General features: G+C 34.2%; 4 protein-coding genes across 5 annotated transcripts; 2 read left to right on the forward strand and 2 right to left on the reverse strand.

The window, feature by feature from the left end:
- The first annotated feature begins 537 nt into the window (after positions 1-537).
- LOC145556324 (uncharacterized) lies at positions 538-2,082 on the forward strand. Of its 2 annotated transcripts, none has more exons than XM_081617975.1 (3): positions 538-1,065; positions 1,188-1,323; positions 1,456-2,082. In XM_081617975.1, the coding sequence occupies exons 1-3, from the start codon at positions 732-734 to the stop codon at positions 1,577-1,579; spliced, it is 594 nt and encodes a 197-aa protein (XP_081474101.1). In that variant the 5' UTR covers positions 538-731; the 3' UTR covers positions 1,580-2,082. The 2 variants fall into 2 exon arrangements, with proteins under 2 accessions (XP_081474101.1, XP_081474102.1); XM_081617976.1 differs by having other exon boundaries at positions 1,191-1,323.
- A 1,244-nt stretch (positions 2,083-3,326) lies between these two features.
- LOC145556325 (protein PLASTID MOVEMENT IMPAIRED 1-RELATED 1-like) lies at positions 3,327-7,745 on the reverse strand. Its single transcript, XM_081617977.1, has 2 exons — positions 5,152-7,745; positions 3,327-4,624 (listed from the first exon to the last, which is right to left on the reverse strand). Exons 1-2 carry the CDS (start codon positions 7,419-7,421, stop codon positions 3,658-3,660), a joined length of 3,237 nt encoding a protein of 1,078 aa, XP_081474103.1. The 5' UTR covers positions 7,422-7,745; the 3' UTR covers positions 3,327-3,657.
- Positions 7,746-9,247: 1,502 nt separating this feature from the next.
- LOC145556326 ((S)-coclaurine N-methyltransferase-like) lies at positions 9,248-12,689 on the forward strand. Its single transcript, XM_081617979.1, has 8 exons — positions 9,248-9,511; positions 10,194-10,302; positions 10,457-10,681; positions 10,845-10,944; positions 11,053-11,163; positions 11,287-11,370; positions 11,863-11,921; positions 12,064-12,689. The coding sequence occupies exons 1-8, from the start codon at positions 9,325-9,327 to the stop codon at positions 12,254-12,256; spliced, it is 1,068 nt and encodes a 355-aa protein (XP_081474105.1). The 5' UTR covers positions 9,248-9,324; the 3' UTR covers positions 12,257-12,689.
- A 1,585-nt stretch (positions 12,690-14,274) lies between these two features.
- Positions 14,275-15,166, reverse strand: LOC145556327 (uncharacterized protein At4g33100-like). Its single transcript, XM_081617980.1, has 3 exons — positions 14,988-15,166; positions 14,713-14,797; positions 14,275-14,555 (listed from the first exon to the last, which is right to left on the reverse strand). Exons 1-3 carry the CDS (start codon positions 15,086-15,088, stop codon positions 14,424-14,426), a joined length of 318 nt encoding a protein of 105 aa, XP_081474106.1. The 5' UTR covers positions 15,089-15,166; the 3' UTR covers positions 14,275-14,423.
- Between the last annotated feature and the right edge of the window lie 7,133 nt (positions 15,167-22,299).

The following is a 22,299-nucleotide window of genomic DNA, read 5'->3' on the forward strand; positions in this document are numbered from 1 at the left end:
AGTATTCATTGAAACCAATTCATCAACGACATACTACAGAGTAACATTTGATTTTTATAAACCAATAAGAAAATATAGTCAAAGCTAAATTTCTTCATATTCATATCTATATCCTATACTAAATTAAATTTTTTTTTTTTGGAGGGAGTTTTCCTTTTTTTTTTTTTTTTTTTGGGCAAAATCATTAATTTATTTATAAACTTAATTATTTATTTATTTATGGTTGACTATTGACTTAGATTAAATAGAGACTTTTATAAATATAGAGACCTCTATAATTCAATTACTACTCTGTAATTTTTAAAACCGAGCATAATTGAAGCATTATCTAGTATAAATATAAATATTATAAAAGTCTAATTGTCGTAGGAATTCGAAAATTTTGAAAGTACGTCACGAAATCAACCCCGAAAATATTATTAAACCAAAGTCTACTCACAAGTCATCCATAGCAAAATGGTATGTCCCATCTAGATCTATGATTCTCTGGCCTTCCCTTTCTATGTCATCAGTCCTTTTCCCTTTCAAATATAAAACTTTTACCATTGCACACTTCAACAGGCCCCCCTTAGTTACTTTCCTATATAGCCATCACTTAATCCAGAGAACCAACATATGAAACTTCCCTTGTAACTTAAATGTCAATGGAAGCTCCTAGGAAGGTTTCACTGATGTATTAAGCGCGAATATCTTGCACATTATATGTATGCTGCTACTTCTGTTATTTGACAATGGCAAGCAACGTATACGTTTCGTGTTTCGTTCCTTATCCGACCCTCCCATCCCTTGCATACCTCAACAACAACAACAACAACAACAACAACAACAACCTTATGACAACTACTACTAACACTTTCAGTTCACTAGAGTCCTCAGGAAGTGATCATTTTTTCGAGCAGAGTACTGATTTCGAGGTTTCAGACTTCTTTTCCTTTGAAGGTTGGGGGAACGAGCAGCAATCCATGGATTTTGGTTCACAGGGTACTCAGAATTATGGGTATCAAGGAACTGAGTTTTATGATATTGGGGGAAGCAGCAACATCCAAAATGAGGGAGAGAACAGCAGTAAGCAAGTTCAACTATACCGCCTTTTCCCTCTTTTTATGATTGCTTGGCTATACTTGGATGATATAGCATGCATAAATATATTCATTCTGAATTTTAATTTTTCCACTCACTATTATTAGCAGGATCGGTTAGAAATGGCAAAGAGAAGAAGGAAAGGGTTGCATTCAGAATGAAATCGGAGATTGATGTCGTTGATGATGGTTACAAATGGAGAAAGTATGGCAAGAAGATGGTCAAAAACAGTCCAAACCCAAGGTAACTTAACTCCCACAAAGCCTATTTTCAGCATAATAATATGAACAACACATTACCAAGTTTAATGTACTAGTTTACTGCTACTAGCCTACTACTGCAGCTGATCTTTCTTCGAAACATATGTATATGCAGGAACTACTACAGGTGTGCTGTAGACAGTTGTCCTGTAAAGAAGAGAGTAGAGCGAGACAGGGATGACATGAAATACGTAATAACAACATATGAAGGCAATCATATCCATGACGCCCCAAAGTAGTTAACTTCGAGGATGTTGTCAGAGCTCTATGCTCTGCAAGTACTTGTCAGCTGCAAGGAATTTCAGTTTCCTCCTTCAGAGCTTGGTGGGTTGGTTGCAGACCACATGGGATCAGCAAAAGTTTTTTCTCCACATACTGTCATGTGTTTCACTTTTGTCAGGAGACCCGAGATCTGTAAATTAATACTGCAGTAACAAATTGAACACAATAAACACTAGTCATCTTAGGCTTGTTAGATGTAGTGTGCCATTTTCTGTTTTAACAGCAGTAGTATATAAAGAGTTTACTTTATTTCATATATATTTTTCAGTCACAAATATTATGGTGATGTCTTGACTGTAAAGAGAAAAATAAACAGTGAGGCAACCCCATTGAACTATGTAAATCAGAAACTACAGCTGAATCTGGCAGTCTGAAATCATATTTCTAGTCCGGAACAGCTTGTAAGATAATTATCCATTTGAATGAAGTCGAATATTCAGATACATATCATTTGAATGTAGCAGAACAAGTACTTATAATTGGACCTATTTTGACAGAATAATTGCATGTTGTCAAGACTGTGTACTCAGTACCATTCTTTCTATTAGGCTAACCTAACAATATACGCCAATTATCCCAGGGTGAGGAGTCTATCATACCCTCCTTTCCTTAAGCAAAAGCTAGATGTAGTTTGGTTCATAGAGGAATATTTGGTAAATACATCCCTTGTTCAAAGCGCAACTTGTTAGACAAACACGACGTAAACATCAGGTACATGATTCAGTTTTGGGAACAGAGAAAAACATTTGACTAGATGTACTCAGAAAGATGATCAGGAATCAGAAACCAAGAACTAAGTTAACCAAGTTAATTCTATACAAGCAGCAGAATCAATTGCCTGACATACGTTTGAAAGTTTGAATAACTGTTAGGATAAGCAATGAGTGAACAATTAAGGCATTCTTCATTGTAAAGAAGATGATAGGTTTGGAATTCGCGGAAAATTACAGCTTCTACCTAGGAAGGAAGTTTCTTTCCCACTGCAAATAAGATGGTCTTCAAAGTATGACATGATAAACATGACAGCAAAGTTCTACAACTTTTCTGCCAGATAATAAGCCGTCTGAAGTCTAATATAAGCACATCAGCTTATACAAAATTACCTGGCAAACTTCCGTTTCTAAGCTACTACTTCTGCCCAAAAATATTTCTGATACTGTAGCAATTACCAAGCCTCATACTAAGAACTTGCCATGATTTCACCAACATACCCATGAAAATAGTCGTTGACTAGCTGTCTCATTCCCATCCTCAATCACTTGTCAGTTTTCGTAAAAATATGTTAGTAATATTTTAGTAAAACCGTGCATGATTTATTCCTAATTTTAGGAAGTGTGAGACAACCTACCCTGAAATTCTAATTTCTTAACAGCTCCAACATAGTGTACATCACTATTATTTTCGAACCGAGGGACTACTACTGTCATTAGTATAGCAACCCTGCCTTCAAGTTTAGGTAAGCTGAAAGCCACTGTAGTAAACAGAACAACCAAAAAACAGAACAGCCAGTGTTAGCACGAAAACTCACCTAGCCACCTAAGAGGCTGGGTCCCTTAAGAATGAGATTCTGAGAAACTTAACTTTTCTTATTCCTTAAGTATGATTTAAGCTTAAGCAGTGAAACATTACAAAGCGTTGTTACATCATCAACAAAAAATGAGTGTACGTCATGTAGGTTAAAATAAGTTACATTTACATCCACAAAACAAAAATCTTATCTTATTTAGTCACAAAAAAGCTATATGATTGGCCTAAAAAGAATTCAAAAGACACTCCAATATGTACCACTAATATTTCATTGACTAATTGACTAATTACAAACCATTACCCTGTTTAGAGCAAAAACAAGTCAGAAGTCACCATCCTTAAGCAATATACAGCAAAAACAGTTGAACAAATTGTAATTCTAGTATCATATCATAGTTACAAAACAACTGTAAAAGACGCAAAAATATGATTTGATATACTTGCGCTTCAAGTTCCTAAAGGAGGGAATAGTAGTCTCTTCAAGGTAACATGTTTCTTATCATGGGATTCAAACAGTCATTTGAGGGAATATAACGTCAGCGTTGCGAGTGAGTGGGTTCAGAGGGTCAGCTTCAACTTCATGAATGGGGTGTGAAAGACTCCAAATGAAGTTTCGTGTCCATGGTTTTCTAAGCACTTGTGAGGAGATTCTTATTATTGACTTTGACTTTGAAAACCGAGAATTACAGTTCTTGGTCAAACCACTAGCAAGCAACCACCGAGATCCTGATTGTTTGTGTCTCCTAGAAGACCATGTTTCTAGATTGTCGGATTCAATATTCAATCCTGCAACATGAGCTTCGTCTAATCTGAACCTGGAAACCCTGCCTTCTCCCACTTTGTCATCTTCCAGTGCTAGAGTCACAGGTTCAATTAGTCTCTTGACTTGAATTAGACAGAGCATTGGGCCACCAACTGGTTCATAGTTTCGGAGTGGATCTCTGAGCTGCATCATCATAACTAGTGTAAGATTATCTCCCAAAATCCCGCAATTTCTCGATTCATTCTCTGTGTTATTTTCTCCTGCTGATTTGTTGTTAAAATAGCTACACTTGGCATGATGAGCTCTTAGCACATTCATTGTACTCTTATCATCCTGATTTTCATCACCTGACATTCCAGCATCCAGCCTTAACCACTCAGCTAATGAAATAGAAAGATCCAACAATCCATTAACATAGTCGGAAGAGTCATCAAAGTAGTCAATCCCGGGTTGATATCTGACCTCTTTTACAGATTTTACCCTGATGCTGGAAGGTGCATTGTGATCAGGCATGCCTGACTGTATTTTCAACCCTTCAATCATGAGGGCTTCTATCCTGTCAAGTGTCAACAAGGCCAGATCTTTAGCGGCCACATATTCTGACCTGATATCACTGCCAGTTGACCTTGAACTAAAGTAATTACAACCCTGAACATATGGAGGACTCTCTACCTCAATCTTGACATTAGATTCATACTGAGGAGAGGCAGACCTATGGCAGCAATTGGAAACAAGTTAGCAATTAAAACAAGATAAGATAGCATTTCTAGGCCTTGTGTGGCTTAATCCCAGTAGTAAGAATAAATGTAAATCCATCAAACTTGTTTTTTCCATCCCCTACCAACAAGTTAAGTATACTGAAATAAAAATTCATGTATCATAGATGTGTAGCTTCATGAAAAGTCATGTCACAAAGTAGATTCGTTTGGTTCATAAAACAACTTCCACATTATAAATGTAAAAGACTAATTAATTATTGGCAAAAAAAAAGGGTATCAATTTTGAGGGGAAAAACTTTTGTTAAGAGATATCATGGGAAGTCCACCAACCCTCTCTTGGTAAGCAGCTTTCCATGTTCTAAAGCAACTAACTTCAGAAACACAAGAATCATTAAGTTCCATGGAAGCTAACCAAACAAATGAACTTGAAGTTTTATGGGAATTTCACAAGCCTCCCAAACCAAACAAGGCCTAGATACATGTAATGAGCAAGCAAAGCATCAACAAGCATTTCACAAACCTTTCAGACACCTCAGCATAGCACGAAGCCTCCCATGCTATTTGCTGCATAATTTTTCCAGAGAGATCTTCCATAGGCAGTAAATTATGCATTTTCTTGGACAGTCTCTCATAGCCAACTGATGCCAGATACTGCAATATCTCCATGATATCAGAACCCAATTCTGTGGGTAGCACGAGAGTCTTTGAGGTTTGCATGATCAAGCTCCCACAATTATTAGCATTTTTGAAAAGCAAAGGGCTCATAGAACGCAAATAACCCCCATCCTTTAAGTGAAGCAATGATTCCAAGCCTTCTGCAAGAGGAGGCAATCCTATTGGTTCTTCAGCTGGTACAAAAACAGGACTCCCAAATCCACCAGTGCTATAATAAGGGGAGCTCTGGAAGGCTTCCTCATTCAAACCCCATCTTTGCATCAAGGTCTGAGTTTCCAAGCGTTCAAGGCTTTTTGCTTTCAGTTTATTTCTCAATGACTGTTGAAAACTTTCATTCGCTTCAAGTCCTGCAGTATCAATGAAAGGCGAGAGATCTACACTCTCAACATTATATTCTAAAGAGGATACACCAGAAGCTGCAAAGTCATAATCAGACACATCATCTTGTACATCAGCACCCAAGAAGAGGCTACCTGAAGTCATCATATCTTCTTCAAACTGTTTTAAAAGGCGTTCTCGAGGAGATTCAAGCCCGCCATTGAAACTCCGGTTTGAGGGAGTACGCAAGTCTTGCAACAGATTACAGAAATCATCTGCCACAGTTCTTTCAAAGTCATTTAAGCTCAATGATTTGACCAGATTACTTCCTTTATGCTTGGCCTTAATCTCAACAGACATATCATCCTCTGACATTTCTAATTCATCAGACTGTGAAATAAACATCTTAAGCAAATCTAAAGCCTCTTCTTCAAGATCTGACTCTTTAGTATCAACACTGTATTTATCTATAGGAGCCTCTTCTGAAACACAATTCAAGGCTTCATCCCAATGATCAACCTTTGTCTCCTCCTCTGAGCATATCTCTTCACCCTTGAAAATGTCAGCCACATCAATTATTTCTACAGCTGAGGCTTCCAAATCTGCAGGGATACATTCATCCAACTTTTTTGCTTCCTTGGGGGAGCACTCTGATTCTACTCCCTTTTCTATCACTGTAAACTCTGCATCATCATGTTTGGTTCCACAAAAATCTTTTACAGAACTAGATAATGAGTTTGGACTCAACTGAATCGACTCCAACTGTTCAAGAACCTTGTCAAACTTTGTCAGACTATCAACCCTCCCTTCCTCAAGCTTACCATATAGCATATCAATGGAATTTGAGAAATCATATTCATCCTTCGGCCCACCAATCTTTGCATCCAAACATTGAGATGAATAACAAGAAGCATTATTTAAGCTACTCGGAACACTCCCCACCCGCCTAAGTGAGGTATTGCCTCTGACAGAACCAGAATCAACAGAGCTCGTCCTGTTCAATTCATTTCCCTCCAAGCTAAGAGCAAGCTGTGGTTTTATGCAACTACCTGATTCAGCTAATCCATCCTTTGTAACCAAAAACCCAAAACTAACATGCAAAGTAGCACCATTCGCCTTGCCTGCAAGCTTAAAGCTCGTCGACCATTTCCCTGAACATCTATCTTGCTCCAACTCCTCCAAAGTAAGAGGAAGCAATCTTGTAAGATCAACCCAATGCTTTCCAATTTCTAACCCTTCTGCCCCAACAATCGACACATATAGCAAAAAATGCTTAGGTTCATACTTCACAAAACCCCCATGCCCATTTTTAGAACCACTAACAGTACATTTACTCATCAATGTCTCCTCAAACTCAACCATTCCATTCGAAACCCTCGACGGACGGGTCTTAAGCACAACATCCTTCCTCTTCCAATGCACACTCATACAAACATCCTTAAATTCCAGCATCAAATTCTCAATACAATGAACATGACAAAAGAAATAGCAAGTAAATTTCCTCTGCCTAATAATGTGGGACAATGCTTTAAAGGGTTTCCAACCCCAAATAGATGAATGCTGCTTATGCTCCTCTTTCAACCATTCTTCCTCCCTATCAAACCCCGGTTTTGGGTTCGGTTTTGGTACACTAAAATGCGATTTAGGTCCATAATTAGAGTAAGAAATCACAGAATTTTCATGGGTTTTGTTCATTGAATAAAGGGCATTACTAATCTCTTCAATATCACGCAACAATTCACCATCACTTGAATCATTATGTATAGAAAACCCAGATTCAAACATCTCTTCTCCCATGAAACAAAATCTTTAAACTACCCAGAAAAGCATACATGTAATTATCAATCAAATCTTCAAAGTACCACAAAAAATATGTACCAAAACTTTGGATTATACAGTGAAAAAGAGAGAAAAAGATGCTTACTTGAAATGGGTCCAAATTTGAGAGCAAATTTAGAATGAGAGAGACTTTTTTGGAGTAAGGTAGGTGGAAGGTTCCGATTCTTCTAGCTTTGGGGGCTTTAATCTAGGTGGATGATTAATTTATTGAAGAAGCTTTAATGTCATGTTTTATGTGATTAAATCCAGGAATTAGTGCTTAAGTTCATAGAATTAATTATTTTTTTTGCAAAGTAGCAAGATCAGTGATTCAGTATACTGCTAGAGAATAGAAGTTTTGTCTTTGCTTTAGCTTTTATTTCTTTCTTTATAATGAATATTATTATATAATTTTGAAAGTTTTTTGATTAATTAATTAGGAGTAATTTGATAGTTTTTGGTAAAAGTAAGTGGATGGTCGGCAATCAACACCTACTTTTTATTTCTTTTCCTTTTTATTTGGGACATGAAAATGTCAATAGTCGATATTAATTTACTTAATCAAGCTTTAAAACATCCAAATTAAACTAACATCATACCTAATACCTTATGGCACCTCTTAAATCCAAATTCTCACTCAATCAATAGTGAATTACGGATTCCTCAAAAAAAAAAAAAAAAAAAAAAAAAGTGAATTACGGAGTACTAATTGAGTAATTGGTTCTCTTATAATCGTTTAAAGAAATGTCAAGTTCATAGCAATTAGTTTAAGGACGATTTGGTATGTAGGAAACTAAGGGCCTGTTCTCTTCAGTTCATTTCAGTTCAGTTCATCTCTTAATTTACGTCTAATGATATTGCTAATGATATAAAGCCAAATTTCATTCTTTTAAGCTCTTATTATTACAACGACGACGACGACGACAACAACAACAACAACAACAACAACAATAATAATAATAATATTAACAACAACAACAACAACAATAATAATAATAATAATAATAATAATAATCAATAAGTAATAAATAATAATAATAATAATAACCAATAAATAATAATAATAATAATAACAATAATAATTGAAATAATAATAATCAATAAATAATAATAATAATCATCAATAAATAATAATAATAATAATAATAATAATAATAGTAATAATAATAATAATAATAATAACAATAATAATAATAATAATACTAATAATAGTAATCAATAAATAATAATAATAATAATAATAATCAATAATTAATAATAATAATAATAATAATAATAATAATATTATTATTATTATTATGTACATTTGTATATATACATATGTATAGTAATAAATAATCAAAGATCACTAATCCGTAGTTAAAAATCACTAATTAATAAGTTCAGTTCAGCTGAGTTCAGTCAATCGGAACATGCCCTAAGAATTTGGTGGGAGTGGGGGGTTGGAAAGTAGTATAATTATAATCCTTAATTCCTTATTAATTGCAATTATGGCACAACTCATGTTTATTACTTGTACAAAATATGTAGTAAGAGTTTCAAATTTTATTTCAAACTTGACCAAAAGCAATTATTATGCATTTATGGAATTTCCTCATTAAAAAAAAAAAAAAAAATTATTATGGTATTTGGGTTTATGATTTTAACTTTATGATCTCCCGACTAGTCTAATCCAAAACGTTTTAAAATCGAATTGATTTTTGGGCGGGCCCAAAACAAGGGCTAGAAAGGGGAGTTTAGTACATTGACAAAAGCCAATAACGTGGCCTGGTACATCACCACACTTATCTATCCAAACACCACAATTCTAAATTTCAATTCAGGCAACAAAAGATAAGAGATACAGAGAAACAAAGCAGTGAAAATACAAGAGAAAAAAAAAATGGAGGAAATGAAGCAAATGGCATACAAAGCAACTGCCAAGCTAATGCTAGGCGCACATGAAAGAAACTTGTTGCCTGATGCTCTTATTAGACGCCTTACTCGCCTTCTCTTAGCCAGTCGCCTTCGTTCTTCCTACAAATCTTCTTCTCAACTTCAACTCTCTGATCTTCTACACTTTGTTCATTGTAATGTTTTCTTACCACTTTTTTATTTATAATTTTGTAATAGCGGTTTAAATTACACTGTCAACGTGACTATTAATGATAGACGGAACGAAAAAAATGAAAAATGGCTGTCTAGCATATGTTTTTTTATACTGGTACATTTTCCAAATGATGGAGCTTTTGGTTATCTAACTGTAATTTGGAATGTGGGTGTTATGGATCTTTGGATGGTTAATCATGTAATAGAGGTAGTTAACAATTTTTGGATGATTGAATGTCTAACTATGAAAATAATATCCTCATTCTTGTATAGAGATAAGGCTAATGTGTAATGTCCATTAATCTCGTCTTTGCATTGCTTAGAGAAGAGTCTCAATTCCTCTATTGAGTCTGTTCGATTTTAATAGTCACATATACTATCCTTGCATTTTCTAATATGATGTGAGTTAAATGTTAATGAGGTGATATGTAACACACAAATTGACAAATTATGCTTGACTGAGGCTGCTAGGAATCTGATTAAATGACATTGAAGTTCAGATTATCTTTTGTAACACAATGTACCAATTTTGAAGGCAGGGTGTAGCTTTAAAAGAAGACTGCCCTAGCCTTCTTGTAGTTCTGCTTCCACCAATTTCGCAAAGTATGTGTCGAATTGCTGATCAATTAGGCAGTAATTAATCAACTATATCTCCTCTTGCAGCTTTAAGAGAAATGCCAATAGCAATTCAGACTGATAAGGCAAAAACTCAACACTATGAGCTCCCTACTTCCTTCTTCAAGCTTGTTCTAGGAAAGCATCTCAAATACAGGTAAAAATAATCAGTTTGCAATTTTGTATTCTTTTTTACATTGTAGTATTACTAGTATGGTAGTAGAACTACAATAATGTGCATCTTTGAATTGTTGATTATCGGTATTAATCTTTTCTGTTCTGCATTAATTTGTTCCGCCTCTTGTTTGCAGTTGCTGTTATTTTTCTGACAAGCAGACAAACCTAGATGATGCAGAGAAAGCAATGTTAGAATTATATTGTGAGAGGTCAGGGATACAAGATGGTCATACTGTTCTTGATGTTGGATGTGGCTGGGGATCGCTTGCTTTGTATATTGCACAAAAGTACAGTAACTGCAGGGTTACCGGAATTTGCAATTCAGTAACGCAGAAAGCACACATTGAGGATAGGTGCAGGTGCGTCTTTCATTCATCTTCATCTCACATACACATTTTCCTTGCAAATCTTTGTCCTGCAATTAAGTTAACATCTCTAAATAGTACAGATTAGATGTTAACAGGACGGAGGAGGGTATTTAACTAGAACAAGTTCTAAGGTGTGCATATTCTTATGTTTCAGGGATCTTCAGCTGGAAAACGTTGAGATCATAGTAGCAGATATAAGCACATTTGACATGGAGGGATCTTATGATCTGATACTGTCTATCGAAATGTTTGAGGTATGACTATAACAGTATTACCTAGGAATACTAGTACTATTCATCAGGAAGTTGGATATTTCTGAATAGCAAAGAATTGATATGATTTGTTGATGATTAATTCTACAGCACATGAAGAATTACAGAGATCTTCTAAAGAAGATATCCAATTGGATGAAACCTGATGGCCTTCTATTTGTGCATTATTTCTGTCATAAAGCTTTTGCATACCACTTTGAGGTATTTTCTTCTTGTCTAGACAGACTGTACTTTCCTGTATATACTTGCTGAGTTTCGATGACCTACTGCATGTTTGAGTCGGCTATGAAGTATTGAGAACTTTGTTCACACACTTGTATGCAGGATATTAATGATGATGACTGGATCACTCGGTACTTCTTCACCGGAGGCACAATGCCTGCTGCAAATCTGCTCCTGTACTTTCAGGTTAGCCTGTAAAAGCATCATAACTTACTGTTACTGCAACACAAATTATACTACCTTATTTGCAACATTTCTTTCGTTTAGATGCTCATTAGTTTCATTACTACTCGTATCATACTACCTTCCAGATTTTATCGTCAGATTGCTTAGTTGCCAACTTATATTACACTGTTATAACCGAGGGAACAATGATTTTCGGGAAAAGAGAGTATTAAGCATGAACTGATCTGTCTGATTAATGCCAATCCCTTGTCTCTCAATTGGAAATTATAATCAAATTACTGTTCGTCATTCAAACACCTCAATTTGTTTGGTTTCTGTCTGAAATTGCCATTTACCATCCTTTTAGCAACAGCAACCACCTAATACAGAGCTGTGCAGTCTTGAGACTTTGCAAACAACCCATTATGAATTCCAATATCCCATAGTCTCATCTTTATAAAACATTACACTGAGTCAATTATGTCTAGTTGCTTATGGGTGATCTCATTGCAGGATGATGTCTCTATTGTCAACCACTGGCTTGTAAATGGGAAACATTACGCGCAAACAAGGTGAGAAAGCAAGATTGATAATATTTAACCGCAGCTTAAGCCTACCAAACAATTTAACATGCCAAGTTTCATCACAAGTTGGCTTAGATTTATTAATTAAGATAAGTTGCATGTTGATAGACATTTTTATCCTTTTTTTCAGCGAGGAGTGGCTTAAAAGAATGGACCATAACTTGGCTTACATAAGGCCAATAATGGAGTCGACTTATGGCAGGGACTCAGCTCTAAAGTGGATAGTATATTGGAGAACCTTCTTCATAGCAGTGGCTGAGTTATTTGGGTACGACAATGGGGAAGAATGGATGGTTGCTCATTTCCTATTTAAGAAGAAATGAGGTTGATCATGCAGCTTTTATTCTCATCCCAGCAGCATCAATGAGCAATCATGGGAAACAGAAGAGAAAGCTGATTTTTTTTTTTTTTTTTTTCCTTAACATTGTAGTAAGATTTAACTTTTCTAAGAGTTTTCACATTGATTAGTTGCTATGTATGGGGGCTGGGAAAGGACCGGGGGTAGAAACAAGCGACTGGGGATGCATCCAATCAACTGACTTTATAAAGTATGGGGCTGCAAGATTGTAACAGGTGTTAGTAATGCTGCTCACTGTCAATGATTACCCTCTTGAATCTTGATTAGTGAATTAATCTCATTCTTCATCTACTCTGTTAATTGTTTTATTTATCGTTTCTGAATAAAAAGAATGCAGACGATTGGTAGACACAATTGAGTTGTTTGGCAGATTAATGCCACAGATTTGAATTGTGACAGCCCATGCTTTTGAATAATGATTGAATCAACTCAAATGAAGCGAATGGTAGCTTTTAGCTATAACTCAGTTCCTGTAAATGCAATTTATAGGATGATTAACAGAGAATATAGAACGATGTATGACTCCAGCATATGAATGTAGAACAAACACCAATTTCAGTATGTTCAGTATAATTTTCCAAGATCCAGTAAAAAAGTATATAGAACAAAGTCGGATCATAGCTAATGAAATAATATAAGACATCTATCTTCCAGAATTCCATAATGAATATAATGAATAACCAAATTAAAAGAAGCGATTTCATCTTCAGAAATCCCCTTAACATCTAATCTACTACCATCTGCAGATCTGAATAGCTGCTTATGCCCCTCCATAGACAATCAAACAGTATAAAATAATTGATATCCCAGTGATAAAATACCCTCAGAAAAGAGCAGCAGCAAATAATTCTAATCAAGGAATGAATTTTTTTTACTGCTCCCTATCTGCAAGTCATGCACCTCACATTCATCAGTCTTCCGCGTCTACCAAAAATGTACAGGCCACTTGTGCCAAAACAAGGAATCAGAAATCTGTCAAAACATTCTTTGCACCTTCAATCCTTCACAAAGATGAACTCTGTTTGATTGCAGCTTCACAATTCCCAAGAATTTCAAGAAAGCATTTGTTCATATTGCAATGGAGCACATACCTAATCATACCAGGCCTCTAAAGACCCAAATCACAGACAGACATAGACCCTGTGTATCGAAGTAATAGTTCTGCTTAACTAGCTGGTTAGTCTAGCCATCAACATAGAATCATATCGTCTTTTGTTAAAGCTTCTTAGAATTATTCCAGCCCAAGATTTCTCATCAACAAGCACATGCATAATTGACAAACATTGGAAATTAAGCTCAAGTAGATTATCAATGGGAAAAGAGAATTGTTGACACATACTTTTCTCTTTGAAATGAGGCAATGCATACAATATAGAATACTGTTGTGATTCACATCCTTGTGCCAAATCCTATTACCATGATTGAGCCCACCTCAAACTCCTAGACCAAAACACTGCTAAAGTGCCTAAGAAACACAGAAAAGAAAGTATTATTTCTGCCTACCTCAAACTTCTCGAATAAAAGGCCAGAACCCAAATATATGTAGAAGACTTGCTTCGCCAAGGCTACACTCTAACATGACATATGGTGGTTAGAAAATGCAATTGCTTCTCTATCCACACATTAGACTTTGACAAGCTCTGGATGAAAAATGAGCTTAAGAACATACACAGGTTGGAGAAAGTGGACAAAGAATTTTCTAGTCCCAAATCCACTGGTGATTACTGGATTCCATAAACATAATCTTAGATGAAAAGGAATTAATATGCTTCTCCAAATGTAGGACTTGATAGTGCAAGACTGTTAACTCAAAAGTTACACTATTACCATCAGTTATCTCTTTCAAGATTATGATATTTGTCCGTCAGAATTTTTCTACTACGTAAGTCACTTCATTAATGTGTAGTATCATCCTCAACATGTGGGATTGTTTTGGTCAGGTTATTTTTTTACCAAGGCTAATCTCTTGGAAAACATACAATAAAACAACAATATAACAAGAACAAGATTCCATAATTGGGAAATTAGAAGTGTATCACATATATTTTCTCGGAAAAACAACAGGTATAATAAAAGTTGACTATCAAAGTTGTTAGCAACTGCATCAGTATATACAACAAGAAATTACAACATTACTTGGTGCTGGCACCACCCATTGAAGCACCATCAACTGAACTCTTTCTATTGATTCGATCCATCGAAAACGGATTTTTATTAGCTTCAACTTCCAGAAACCTACTTAACTGCTTATCTTCCAAGTGTTGCTGTCAATTAACAATACAAACATCAAACCCCTAGACTAGCTATCACATTTCATGAGCAAAAACAGTCTAAAAATCAACATAAATTTGAACAATTTCTCCAAAAACAATATCATAAACTCAACCATGTAATAAAGATGATAAGATCAAATGAACATACAGAAAGGCATTCCCTGTATTTCTCCCACTCAACAACACATTCTTCCTTTTGCCATTGACCCTTGACAAATTTCTCTGCATACCACCTGAAAATTTTACATACCCACATCATAAAAACTGGAAATTAATTGAAATAAAGCAAATTTTATCATTCATTTTAATAAATATGTAAAGGGGTTCTAAAATTGACCCCAATTTGATTAGCTAATATACAGTTATACACTTAAATTGTTCTATATTAGGTAATTAGAAGAAATAGATGAGCAAGAAAATCACCTGTTGAAGCAGTTGTTGTAGGCGTTTCTGAGATCAGCACACGGAGAAGTTGAAGTGGGAGAAGAAGATGGGGAAGTTCGCTTGTCTCTCAGAATCCCCATTTTTTTACAAGTTCTAAGCTCCTTCCAACAAAAACTTAGCAAAAACCCAGATGACTTGAAATCCAATGGGTTTGGGGCTTTGGGCCAATAACTCTGGATCTTGCCAGGTTTGGGCACATATTTTTCGCTTTTTTTTTTAAAGGAAAGATACAAGAAATTAGGCTAGCATTTTCTCAAGAGTCAAGATTATAACCGAACTTATACTCCCTCCGTTTTAAAATATTTGCTCCATTTGCACTATTTATTTGTCTTATTTTGACTAATGTATGTGATTTATACATAAGAAAAAATATAGTCTTGTGGGTACTTGTTGGAATTATCTCAATGAATAGATTATTAATTTTCAATTGTTATAATTTAGACTTATTGATAATTAAAGATATTAGTGACCAAAGATTAGCATCGGCATGCATATCCAAGAGAAATGGAGTAACTATTTAAAAACGGAGGGAGTATTAAATAATAAAATAAAATAAAAATACTATCTAAAAAAGGATCAATATCCTGGTGCGTTTGCCTGAAATGACCATCATAATATGTTGCTTTATTGCCCTCTCTAGGCGGAAGAGAAAAGACGACGAAGGAGCTCTCTAATATCTTTCAGCAGTACTTGAATCTTCCACGAGCATTGAGCTTTACCCTGCAAAATATTAATTATAAGCAAGTTATTCCCTTCAATAAAAATGTGGGACATGGCAAGAGGCATGTCATTGCGAAGGGCAATAGCCTCGACAATAAGAGGCGTACTTGTACCAATATTATAAGACCGACTACAGATATGATTACCCAAGTAGTCTCTAATGACCACACCTGCAACATCCCTGAGCCACCACACACATAGCCATCAAAATTTATCTTAACAACAACATGATGAGGAGGAGACTAGGAAATCTGAATGGTCCAAGTATTAGCTTAAGAAGGAGAAGGAGCTAACTAATTGTCCATATAATCCAACAAGAGCGCAACTCCCATTCGTGGAAGATTTTGGGCACGGGATAAGATAGCCATAGAAGAGAAATTCATGTGTTTGAAAGACAATTGAACCTTGCATTATTCTTTACTATACTAGTTTTAGGATTTCTTCAATAAATAAATAAATACTAGTTTAGGATGTCTGTCACGCAAGGTTATTTCTATAACTTTTTTTAAAAAAATAGTTATTCTAAAACTTCTTTTTTATACTGAGTAACATACTTCCTCTGTTGAGAGTGAGAGATAGCTCAGTTTGTTAGAACTTCTCTCTCAATTTCAGGAGATTTCGAGATCGATTCTCATACTCTTGTGGCTCTTTAAACACACACCCACCCAAAAAATAAAAAATAAATAAATAAATAAATAAAATAAAATAAAATAAAAAACCTTCCTCTGTTCATGGAAGTGTTTTAGTATGACTATCATTTTTTTTAATTATCAATATGTATAAACCATAAAAGGATGACATTCGATAAATGTACATTGAGACGAAATCTAACGAGTACTTACATGACTATGTTTAATCTTATATATAAATCACAAACCGTGATTAAGATGTTATATATGAATATTGTAAAAGTCAAAACGGGGCTCTTCAGAGTACCAAAACTAAATGTTACTTAGTAATCAATTTTATATAAAATATTTTTGATTATTCAAATGTTTATTTCAATCTATAAATTTTTATTTAATTTTTATTGAAAACGGTTAAAGATATTAATGGTCAAAGTGATTGAAAAACTTAAAAGTCAAAGTGGTGAACTATATCTAAACAGAGGATGTATAAAAATTGATGAGCAACTTTTCTTTTTATTTTTTAATTTAACCACAACCCTTAAAAGCTCAATTATGAATCACAATATTGAATTTTTTTAGAGTTGTGATTTAAAGCTATAAAATCACTCAATTTATAGGAAAAATATACTTTAATAATCTCAACTATGGACGATTTATCTACAATAATCCCAACTATTAGGTCAGTTTTCCTCCAGCAGTCCCAAAAACCGGTTACTTGCTGAAAAGGTAAACTTTTTTTTTTGTTTTTTAAATGCCACATGTCAACACATGATTGGCTTAATAAAAAAAAATAAAAACAAAAATCAGCCCAAGCACCCCTCCTCCCTTTAGCCACCACAGCCAACCCTTCATTCCCAAATCCGACCACCGGGACACCGTCCCCTTCCCCAACCCCGTCCCCTCCTCCCTATCCTTATCGGGAAACCATCCTCCTTCCCCGGCCACAAGCCTGCAACCGTCTATCCTCGCCGCAAGCCCGCAACCACCAACCCAAATCTGCACCAACACCACCGTTGGATTCTCTCTCCTCCGCCGCAACCACCAACCCAGATCACCCTTGTTAAATTCGTCGGTTTCGGTGGTGAGAGAAGGGAGGAGGGGCAGTTATAGCGGCGGATTCAAGTAGGGGTAGGTTTCGAGGGTTGTTGTAGCTTAGGTTGGTGGTTTTCGGGGTTGGCGTGAGCTAGGTTGGTGGTTTCGGAGGTCGGGGGTGGGTTAGATGGGTGCTGCTGGTGCGATTTGGGTGGTTTGGCCGGTTTTGGGGGTGCGGCTGGGGGTCGTGGGTGCGGCTGGGGGTTTCGGTGGTGCGGTTGGGGGTAGTGGGAGTCGTTTCCGGCAGGAGATGGAGGTGGAGGTTAGGGTTGGAGGTGGTGGTTGGGCGGCAGGAGGTGGAGGTGGTGGTTAGGGTTGGCTGCCAGATTTATTTTTTTGGTTTTCTCTTTTTTTTTTTTTTTTTTTTTTTTTTTTAGAACCACTTACACACTGACACGTGTCAAACAACCTACAATAATAGGTTGTTGACTTTTGTTGACCGGTTTGGGACTGCTGGGGGAAAACTGACCTAATAGTTGGGATTATTGTAGAATAAACGATAGTTGGGATTATTTTAGGTAAATCGCCCATAGTTGGGATTATTAAAGTGTATTTTTTCCATTTATATTAGGGTAATATGAAGCATATGATTTCTAAGCATGACTTTTTTGAAATAATTTTTATTTTAGTTGATAAATTGGTTTGGATTTACCTTGCTTGGCCAATTCTTTTGAGCAATAATTGATGCAATTAAAGTTTTGTCCAATCCAATTTATAATTCAAGCCCACTTTTCAAAGACCGGTTCGATAACCTCTCCTCGTGTGGGCTTACTCGACATTATAGGGAGTTGTCTAATTATTGAAGAGCCTAACAACATGTACATTGGTACTTTTAGAATAGCCCTTTTAGGAATGAAAACTCCAAGAGTCTAACTCTTGCCTAACAATTATTGCTTTTAAAGTTGAAAGTTACCAAAAGCCATTAAATTTGTTTTGGAAAGCTACATCTAACTTAAGATTATATGTGATGGTTTATATTAGAAAATAAAAGTTTATTTCCTTGATTGCTAAACAAAATTAAGTTATTAAGTAGAAAAATTGTAAATATATTGACAACTTTTGATTAGATATGGACATCATAACTATTGATTTATTCATGAATATGTCATGTTAATTGAGCATTTTTTTAAAATTTATTAACAGATTCCTCAAATCATTTTAATTATATTTAATATTGCTTTTTGATAACGAAATATATTAGTGTGTTTTATAATACTACATACTACCTTTAGATCGTATTATATGCAATTTTGAAGTATTATTTGTGAGATATAAAAAATTTCAAAATTACATATAATACGATCCGAAGATAGGCCCTGTTTTATTCACCTTAATTTTGCTGAACTGAAATTATTTTTACTGAACTGAACTTATTTTTACTGAACTAAACTTAATTTTACTGAAGTGAAATTATTTTTATTGAACTTAAATTATTTTTACTGAACTGAAATTATTTTTAGTGATTTTCTATTATAATTCTTCTTTAAAAAAACTAAATTTTACTGAACTGAACTTATTTTTATTGAACTAAAATTATTTTTACTGAACTGAACTTATTTTTACTGAACTGAAATTATTTTTACTTAATATCATTTTTTTAAGGTGAAGAGAACAGGGCAATAGTATTACTTATGATTAAAATAAGAATATTCAAGATATTCTAGATCCATGGCATAAAATTGAGACTATTGACTGAAAATGAAAAAAGTCTTAACATTCCAAAAAGAAATTGAGTGGTTTAATCAAATTAAATAAAGAAAGAAAGAAATGAATAAAATAGAATGAACAACTTTAGTACACTTTACTTTGGGCGTGGCCCAGGATGGTAAGCATGGAAAGGGCGGTTTGGTCGGTCCAAATAGGCCGGCATTTTTGAGACTCATAAAACGAATCTTCATGCCTTGGCCCCACCTTTTATTGTCAATACTCCATTTTTTATTTTCTTTTTGGCTGACGGCTCCTATATTTTTCTCCTTCTCATTGTACACCAATTTTAGAAAATGTTCTTTCTTTTCCATACTATACTTGTACAATAATAAAATAGAATGTATACTGTTTTTTTTCAAGTGTCTCATTTTGATCGGTATATGTGGTCAATGTGAATTTTTGACAATATCTTTAATTATCAGCATAAATAATATAAAGTTGATATTTAAAATTTATACTTGTATATTGAGATTTTGAGACGATTCTAACAAAACCTTTACTATTATGTTGAATCTTATGTATAAAATTCAAAGACAAGTCAAAGATGTATATAAATAGTGTAAAAGTTAAATCGAAATATTTGTAAATAAATGAAAAGAGTACTTGGTTATAAGCTTGAAATTGTTTTACAATTGCTGACCCGATAACCCAACATATAATGAATTCGAAGTTGCTGTGAGAAACTCAAACCCGGACAATCAAATTTGACTTGATCTACTAATTTTTCACCATAGTTATCATAGGAGTTGGGTTGGGTTGGGTTAGACTTGATTTGGGCCAACAAAGCGGCTTAAAATGAAGAGTCAAGTTAGGCTCGTTTGGACTTTTATCCTTTTGAGTCTAATCGGTATTTGTGAAAACATCTCAAATGCTAAATTTTAAGGACTAGCTAGTAATTTCCGTAAATATTCAAACAGCTAGCTAACCATTGGAGCAAAGATTGGAAATCATGCATTTTCAAGAAATTATGTTGAAAACCTAAAATTATATTTTTATGCAACCCAATCAAATAAAATTGATAGATTATGTAAAATTGTAAATCGAGTGTACTCGAAGTTTGTATTTCTTTATGAAGAAAAATCAATATTCACATGAGAACGCCACTCCCCTTTTCTGAGTTGAAAAATATTTTCAAACAAAATTGGAAAAGAAAATGATGTGTTTTGAGAAAGGTAGCATTAACTAGTCCTATATTATATATGATCCACCTAACATCTAAGCATAGTATTTTAACATACCTACTACCTAAATTCCTACCCCTCGTAGAGTATTAAAATGTTCTTAATAAAGTTAATCCCATCATGTGTTTTTTTTTATACCATCTCATTTAATGATCCAAATATTTACATATATCCTAACCTATATTAGAAAATATATCAGATAATAAAATGTTAATTTGAACTACAACATTAATAACATAATATCTATCCACTAATCTATGTTATACTCCGTATCAAACTATTGTATTTCAAAACCAAAATTAAAGAATGACAATTGAAATGGAAAATGAAACGGAAAATGAATCGGATAATAATACTCCGTAATAATTATTATACTAATAAAAGTGAGATGATATACTCCATAATAAATGTAAGAGATTTTTTTTTTTATGATAGGGTGAATGGGGAGGAGATGTAATAAGAGAAATTATACTCCATAATAAATGTAAGAGATTTTTTTTTTTTTTTTTAAAAAAAAAAACAATAAATGTAAGAGATTTGTGATATAACCAGTATTATATTGAGTAGAAAAATATATTTGTGTAATATATTTTCCATATATGGAATAAAAATTTTAAAAAATATCTTTAGAATAAGGTGTTACCATATTAGGATTATTTCTTATGAGTATCTCTTGTATAGATTGTTAATAATCCATTCAAATAAAAACACATTTGTCCATCCCTATAATTAGATTACCCTCTCTTAAAATCCACCTAAGCAGCGGCTTACACTTTAAAACCTCACTCTTTTCAGCTGTCAATCATGCTCTCGTGTGTATAATCTAATAATCGGCAAAATAAAGAAGAAATAACATCAACAATAAATCGGTGGGAGGAAACGCTAAGAAAAGAGAAAAAAAGACAGCTAAGAAAACGGCAGGCGAATATGCACATATCAGCAAAAAAGTGGGTCCCAATCCCATTCTCTTAAGTCCCACTTTCCACTCTGTTTTGCTCTTATATTTGACCTTCTTTCCTTTCTCTCTCCTCAATCTCTCTCTCTCTTTCTTTCTCTCTCCTCTTCATCAAATTTCATCACCATTTCTGATTCCCAATATTATTCCTACTCTTTTTTTCTCAGGCAAGAATTCTCCCCTCTTTTTTTTTTTAAGAATTATGATTCTGTTTATTACTATTTGTTCTATTCTCTCTGTCTCTAAAAGTTCTTGGGTTTTTGTTATCAAACAGGAATAACTTTTAGAGAGGGAGGGAATACAAAAAATACTACTGTTGTTATATCATGATCATGTATTTTTTTTTTTTATAACCTGTCTGTTTACTGTGAAATCATGATCATTCATGTGCTTATTTATTTTAATCTGTCTGCTTAACACTTGTAATTTATCGATTAGTACAATATGAAATAGTTGTTAGTTTTTTTTTTAGAATCCCTGAAATTTTGAAATTTTCGTCTATTAACATTGATTATCTTAAATTAGCTCTTAATTATCTAAAAACGCTAAAAAATTTGAAAATAGTTGAGTTTAATTTGGTGGAAAAAGAAAAAAAAAAGTTTATTGGAATGCTTTTTATAAAGATTGAAATATGAATTTATAATGTTTAAAGCAAATTATGTGTTTGATTATGATGGTAAAAAGAAGAGAAAAACAAATATTAGTGAATGAAAAAGAAAGATCACGCGTTTTAAAGATATTGATGATTAAGATTTATGAATTACTCGTATGTCGAGAGATTGGACCCTCTTACCAAACCAATCGTTTTCTTTTTCCTATTTTGTACGATTCTGTTCTTTTTATGTTTTTATGTAATTATGTATGTATCACTGTTCCGATATCTGTCTTAATTTAATTGTCGCGTTTGATAGGACTAGTAATGTGATAACTAAGTTCGAACGAATGCAAGTAATTAAGGTTCTTTTGGTGGTAAGGGGTTAGAATGTTAGATAGTTGGTACTTTAGTA

This window comes from Chenopodium album, chromosome 8, assembly GCF_948465745.1.
Source record: "Chenopodium album chromosome 8, dcCheAlbu1.1, whole genome shotgun sequence".
NCBI lineage: Eukaryota > Viridiplantae > Streptophyta > Magnoliopsida > Caryophyllales > Amaranthaceae > Chenopodium > Chenopodium album.

Bases quoted from the DNA above. Each gene is read 5' to 3' on its own strand.
- LOC145556324 (XM_081617975.1), top strand. From the start codon at position 732: ATGGCAAGCAACGTATACGTTTCGTGTTTCGTTCCTTATCCGACCCTC. The intron at 1,066-1,187 runs GTAAGCAAGTTC...CACTATTATTAG, and splicing joins AAATGAGGGAGAGAACAGCA to CAGGATCGGTTAGAAATGGC. The intron at 1,324-1,455 runs GTAACTTAACTC...ATGTATATGCAG, and splicing joins AAAAACAGTCCAAACCCAAG to GAACTACTACAGGTGTGCTG.
- LOC145556325 (XM_081617977.1), bottom strand. From the start codon at position 7,421: ATGGGAGAAGAGATGTTTGAATCTGGGTTTTCTATACATAATGATTCA. The intron at 4,625-5,151 runs GTTTGTGAAATG...TTGCTGCCATAG, and splicing joins TATGCTGAGGTGTCTGAAAG to GTCTGCCTCTCCTCAGTATG.
- LOC145556326 (XM_081617979.1), top strand. From the start codon at position 9,325: ATGGAGGAAATGAAGCAAATGGCATACAAAGCAACTGCCAAGCTAATG. The intron at 10,682-10,844 runs GTGCGTCTTTCA...CTTATGTTTCAG, and splicing joins CACATTGAGGATAGGTGCAG to GGATCTTCAGCTGGAAAACG. The intron at 11,164-11,286 runs GTATTTTCTTCT...ACTTGTATGCAG, and splicing joins CTTTTGCATACCACTTTGAG to GATATTAATGATGATGACTG.
- LOC145556327 (XM_081617980.1), bottom strand. From the start codon at position 15,088: ATGGGGATTCTGAGAGACAAGCGAACTTCCCCATCTTCTTCTCCCACT. The intron at 14,798-14,987 runs GTGATTTTCTTG...TAAAATTTTCAG, and splicing joins TACAACAACTGCTTCAACAG to GTGGTATGCAGAGAAATTTG. The intron at 14,556-14,712 runs GTATGTTCATTT...GTTAATTGACAG, and splicing joins AATACAGGGAATGCCTTTCT to CAACACTTGGAAGATAAGCA.